This window comes from Orbicella faveolata, unplaced genomic scaffold (genome assembly GCF_042242905.1).
Source record: "Orbicella faveolata isolate gen_17 unplaced genomic scaffold, um_ofav_v1 contig_4, whole genome shotgun sequence".
Classification (NCBI taxonomy): Eukaryota; Metazoa; Cnidaria; class Anthozoa; order Scleractinia; family Merulinidae; genus Orbicella; species Orbicella faveolata.
In genome coordinates, this window is record NW_028301569.1 from 7911265 (window position 1) to 7917068 (window position 5804).

Below are 5804 nucleotides of genomic sequence, written 5' to 3' on the forward strand. Positions count from 1 at the left end.
CAGTTTTTCTGTGTGTTTTGTGAGCAAAAAGGAAAAGAGCCTTGACCTCAGTTTTCGGGCAGCCACTTGCTTTTCACCCGATTTACGAGGGGAAATTAGGGTAGCTCCTGTAGTGTTATTTCTACGGTTAGGCCTACCGTCCACACACTCAGTCATGAAAACAGAGCTTTTCGAAATCGCTCTTGAAACCGGAGGAATTTGAAAACGGCGTCATTTCGTTTTCTTGTGGACGGAGAACATTTTGAAAACGGAGTTTTTTGACAATGATGGCATCACAATAATCATGTGATTTCCCCGATCGAGTTTTCCTCAAACACAAATCCAAAATGACCGGTGATGGGTGCGTTTTGAAATTTCTCCCGACGTAGTGTGGACGGAAAACATTTGATGCGTTTTCAGAAAGAAACCTCCGTTTTCAAATTCCTCCGGCTTAGTGTGAACGACGCCTTATATCAGTTTCGCGAGATGGGTTCAATGTCGTCGTCACTTCTGTCAATCACCTAGCAATATTTTCTTCCACAATTTTGATTTCCTCGTCCGCTTTCTCTGCTAAATTTCGATGCTGAGGTTGTTTTTCAGTCATTTTGGTTCAGTCTCGAGTTTCTTCGAGGATACATCGTCGCCTTGAATGATTTCAGCGTTTTTCCAATCAAAACAAGGGCTTGGGACGACTGAGAGCTGCAAGATTATCTTCTTCTTTGCTTTTATCGTGTGCAGGAGTTTTTTTCCTTGCCACGTACATTCTTTGTCTTTCTGGATGTGCCTGTGAGTGCCTTTGAGGAAGGAGATTCGTGCTGTGCAGCGGTTATGTTTTTGTCATCAAAATTAGCATCAGAAGCGAGGACCTCGGGAACATTTTCAAGGTTACCTTCAGTGTGGACAACATTTTGCTCCCGTCCCTCGTCTTCCTGTACATTTTGTCTCAGAGCATTGTTTGGTGATCTAAACAGTCTCATTCCAAATTGTTCAGCTTCTTGTAAACTTTTTCTCAAAAGCAACTCAATAAAAGCAATTCGAAACTGCTTCTTCCTCACAGTGTAAATGACTGGGTTAAGAAATGAATTGATTATCACCGGTACAAAGCTAATATGACGAACTAATGTTTGAACTTCAATTGAAAAGGTTTCGCTAAAAATATGCCATGCAGTAAACATGAAAATCGGAGAGAGAAATAAACACAGAAAAATTGCCACTAGTATTATCGTAATCAGTTTTAAAGCTCTTTTTTCCTGTTTAAATTTTTGTCTGGCCTCCATGGAAACTTGCTGTGAAAGAATTTGTTTTTCGTGTCGACGGGCCTCCTTATAAACAGAAATTTGAAGTACGATAATTGCAGAAATGATGGTTACATGGTTAATAAAACTTACAATAGTTGAATACGAAGCAACGAGAAATAACACGATGGCTGCAATCCACGCCACAGCAGAGGAAATGACCAGGCGAGTTTTGGTGACGACTGTAGCGTGAGTGAAGGTATGTTTAATAGCAAGATATCGCTCAACGCTCATTAAAAGTAAATGGAAAACTGTTGCAAACATAAATATCGCAAAAGACATCGTTAAAGCAACCTCAATGACACAAAATACTTGGGTATCTTTCCCTTGTAGGAGGAAAATAGACTTGGTTATGTGAAGGGGTTGTACAAGAAGTCCTACCATCAGATCGGTGAGTGCCAAACAGGCCAACAAAATGTTAGGGTGTGTTTGAAGTCTTCGTCTGGTTTTCACGGCAACCATAACCAAAGCGTTCAACAAAATGGTCAAAGGACAAGCGGCCAAGTTGAAAACAGCTGCTGCGACAAGCAAGCTATAGAATGAATCGGCAGAATTATATCTTACATGTAAAGGAACAGTTGCGTGGACAAAGGTGTTACACTCACTGGCATTACCAATCCATGAAGACTGAGAAAGATTCATCTTCATTCGTTTTCGCGAACAATTTGTTGTTGTTACATGTAACTTCCCTTCGTTCCTCAAGTGTACATGTCGGAGCTGCTCTCTTATAGGAAATAATTTCTCTATGAATTCTGGCACAATGTAGCTTAGGCCAAACAAAGGTTCCATTATACTGCTTGAAATTAAAATTTGGTGCAAAGAACCTTAAAATTATGCAAATTTCAAGTGACAGTTACAATAGCAAAATGCACGTAAATTTGCTTCGTGAAAGTATTGAATATAGGTTAGTATTTTGAAAAATCCTCGTATTATGTTTAAATCTGAAAGGAGATCGTTGTAACTGACATCCGCAACATGATTGTAACATCATCTGAAACACCGTCCATTACCATATATATGTCTTTATTAGTATTCGTTTTGTTTAGACAATTATAATAGTCAACACCATAATAAATTGAAAAATCAATTCTAAGTAATTACGCCGACTCACTGTTTATATACAGAGTAAATCCTCAGACCAGATTGCTACCGAAGTAGGCTTTTAAAACTATCTACTACACTTCCTTTCCTTAAAGTAACATTTACAATAATATTGTCCTAAGTTTCCGGGCGGAAATTTGCGAAATTTTAAGAATATTTTAAGAACAAATCAGAGACTGAGATTTTGAAAGAAATATAATTTTGTGTGTTTAATATTTTCAAATACAACACAATAGTGGCGGATTCAGACCTTGAGCTAAGAGAGGGGGAGGGAGGGTGTTGTTTTGCTTGCCCTGCCGGCTTTTCTTCCTTCTGTGATTTCTCCTTTTTTTGCCCAAAATAAGCGGGCGGGGGGGGGGGGGGGGCGGGGCCCCAGGGCCCCTCCCCTAGATCCGCCACTGCACAATTAAATGCCTTTAACTCAATCGTACAAAATTATATATAGAAGTGCCAAAAAGCCTGATGAGAAAAAAAAAAGTGAAGAGGATGAGCACACTTTGGCAGATTTAAGTTCAGCTCATGTCCGTTCGCAAGCAAAATGTCAGTTAGTATAAACCAGTCACATTGAACGAATTAAATTGTTCTTGTTTGCCATATAATAAACATTTATTGCTTCATTGCATGCAATCTGGCTCCAAAATTACTTCAACGCCATCAAAATCAATAAAATGGAAATGTCATATGTTAATCCAATAATATTCACAAGAATATTTCCAGCCTAAAATCGGTAGAAAAAATAAGAATATTCAGCCTGGGCCGGAAAAAAAACAATATTCTTATTATAAAAAGTGTGTAACAGAATAGAGGCAATTTACGGTAAATATTCGGTAAATTGTAAGAAAAGGTTTCCATTTGGTCCTTAGAGAGTAACGTAGGAAAAAGTGAAAAAACAGATCGGAAAACAAAAAACCTTGACGAATGTCTATCACCGATTGCAGCACTAGAAACAGTATTTTCAGTCAGATCAGTAACGAAGAGTTCTTGCAAAAATGAAGACGAATCGAATCGGACAGGAAATGCAACTGTTGTCTGGCGGTGATAAGCAATTTATAAGTTGACGTTTTGCTTTGATTTTGCATTGCTAGACCACCGGCTCTGGCATGGGAAACCCCACCTTACGGCCACCCCGCAAATACGACCACCTCGTTCACGGCCACTTTACTCCGACCAGAACAAAAGCTCAGTCAGTCATCTTATTTAAAGAAACAATTAATACGGCCGCCACATTGATACGGTCACCTTGTTATTTTGGCTACTTTATTCCGACTCGAGTAAAAGCTCACTCAGCCATTTTCTTATTTAAAGAAGCCCTTTCACACGGCACGCGTTAATACGGCCAGATTTTTGTGGCCCCTAGGTGACCGGATTACGGAGTTCCACTGTAATGCTAAACGATGAAAAGCGTTGGACCCGTTATTTATCCATCGTACGCTTTAAAAAAAAAAGCCGTTTCACTCGTCCAACAACGCGTTCGCAATATAACGGGAAACGTGATTTTTTAACGTTTTATCAAAAACCGAAATCTCGATCACAGATTCTCTCTTCTTTACCAGGGAGGCAAAGAAGAACGAGCCTGGGATCGAGGTTGCAAAAACCGTAGCCATTAATTTTATGCCCCGAACTGTTTAAATGGGGAACACCTTAGGTTACGTTTTCTATCACAATCGATTTGAACGGTAGTAGCGACCACTGAAAGACAACTGTTGTTTTGTCTGAAATTCAGGAAAGTAATAGACTAGCACAGGCATAAAATTTAGTAGCATTTACTGATTAGCTTTGTTAATTCTCTGTACGGATGACCTTCATACTCATTCTTATATCTTTATGACTTCTTTATTTCCTTGGCATTCACACCCGGGAGGGGGAGGGGTGCTCCTTATAATAGCCTATACAAGGAGGCTCTGGCTCAAAGAATACCTTTCTTGGGCTTTCAGGTCTACAAAAGGGTAGGGACTGCTCAGCCTGAGGTATATGAAAAGATAGGGAAATCAGAGCATCTTGACTCCTGCCACATAATGAACTGAACAAACAATAGTAGTTTTTTAGGTTAGCATCTTTTTCATTCATTCATTCTGTTTATCTCTTCTGGTAAATTATGCTTGACGCTCCCCTTTAACAATGTTCATTAATTTCACTCCAGTGGTTAAGAAACGGGATGCAGTGTTGAAAAAGGGTACAATAAATAAATGGTATACAAAAGGGTAAGGGGTTGGACGTCGGGGTAGAACCTCCCCATAGGAAGCTTTCTACAGTACCCACCCCCCCCCCCCCCCCCCAGGCCAGGGCATTCACACTATCATTAACTTTACACATATCAATAAAGGAAGGTTCATAAGTTTACACAACCCTTTGAAACAAAACACATCATTTTCACTCGCTCACATTAAAACCTAGTTATTTTAACTCCCTCTAGCTGTTTTTTTTGATCTGGGAGAGAAACATCCATTCCTGGGGCAGATCTAGGGGATTCGAAAAAGAAATGAGACATTATAACATGCTGACTTGACCTCAGAATTCCGGAAATCCCAATTATGAGGACCTCAATTCTAAAAATTTTCTAGGGGAGGAGGTTCCTGGACTCCCCTACGTGGGACCACCTTGGGCGGTCTTTATCTCAAACCCCCTTCTCTAGAATTCTGTATCCGACCCAGCATTCCCAGTCATTCACCAAGGAATCTCGATACCATCCCACGCGAAGAATTTCCCGTTGTCGTTTACTTCCAACCCTTCGATAATCTTCATTAGGCAATCCACTGAATACTCAGGAGTAAATACTTTGGCAGGGTCAACATTTCTGTGATAGCGCCGAGAAAGATCAGTGTTAACTGTACCCGGATGTAAGGCCACACAAATCACGCGTTTTCTTCCAAGCTCGATGCCGAGATTTTTGGTGGCCATATTGAGCGCAACTTTGGACATTCTATAACTGTACCATCCACCGAGGGCGTTGTCAGTTATTGATCCAACTCTTGCTGATATGTTGACAAGAATACCCGCAACTTCGTTCTTGCTCGATTTGTCTCTTTTCGTGAGATTCGGACCGAAGTATTTTGCCATTATCAAAGGTCCGAGAGCATTCGTAGCTAACGTGGACTTTAAACTCTCCAGATCAACTTCACGTAAACTAGTTTCTCCTTTGCCGCTTGGATGAAGCATTCCGGCGCAGTTTACTAGCAAGTCGAGTTTTGTATCACCAACATGAGCTGCTACGTCTTCGATTTGCTTTTCATCTTGGACATCGAGACGATGAATCGTGATGAGGTCACCATGTTCGTCTTTGAGTCGAGACAGTTCTTGAGCCCTTGCAGGATCTCTACACGTGGCTATCACTGCAGTTTGTTTAGCAAGCAGATATCGGCACATCTGTAGTCCTATACCGCGGCTAGCGCCTTGAATCAAAGCGTTTCTGATCATTTTGTGGTTGTGAAA

The 5804-nt window shown here is 40.6% G+C and overlaps 1 protein-coding gene across 1 annotated transcript; it reads right to left on the reverse strand.

The window, feature by feature from the left end:
- Nucleotides 1–704: 704 nt before the first annotated feature.
- LOC110068404 (uncharacterized) lies at nucleotides 705–1931 on the reverse strand. The gene has a single exon (XM_020775782.2). It carries the CDS (start codon nucleotides 1920–1922, stop codon nucleotides 705–707), a length of 1218 nt encoding a protein of 405 aa, XP_020631441.2. The 5' UTR covers nucleotides 1923–1931.
- Nucleotides 1932–5804: the final 3873 nt, after the last annotated feature.

Bases quoted from the DNA above. Each gene is read 5' to 3' on its own strand.
- LOC110068404 (XM_020775782.2), bottom strand. From the start codon at position 1,922: ATGAAGATGAATCTTTCTCAGTCTTCATGGATTGGTAATGCCAGTGAG.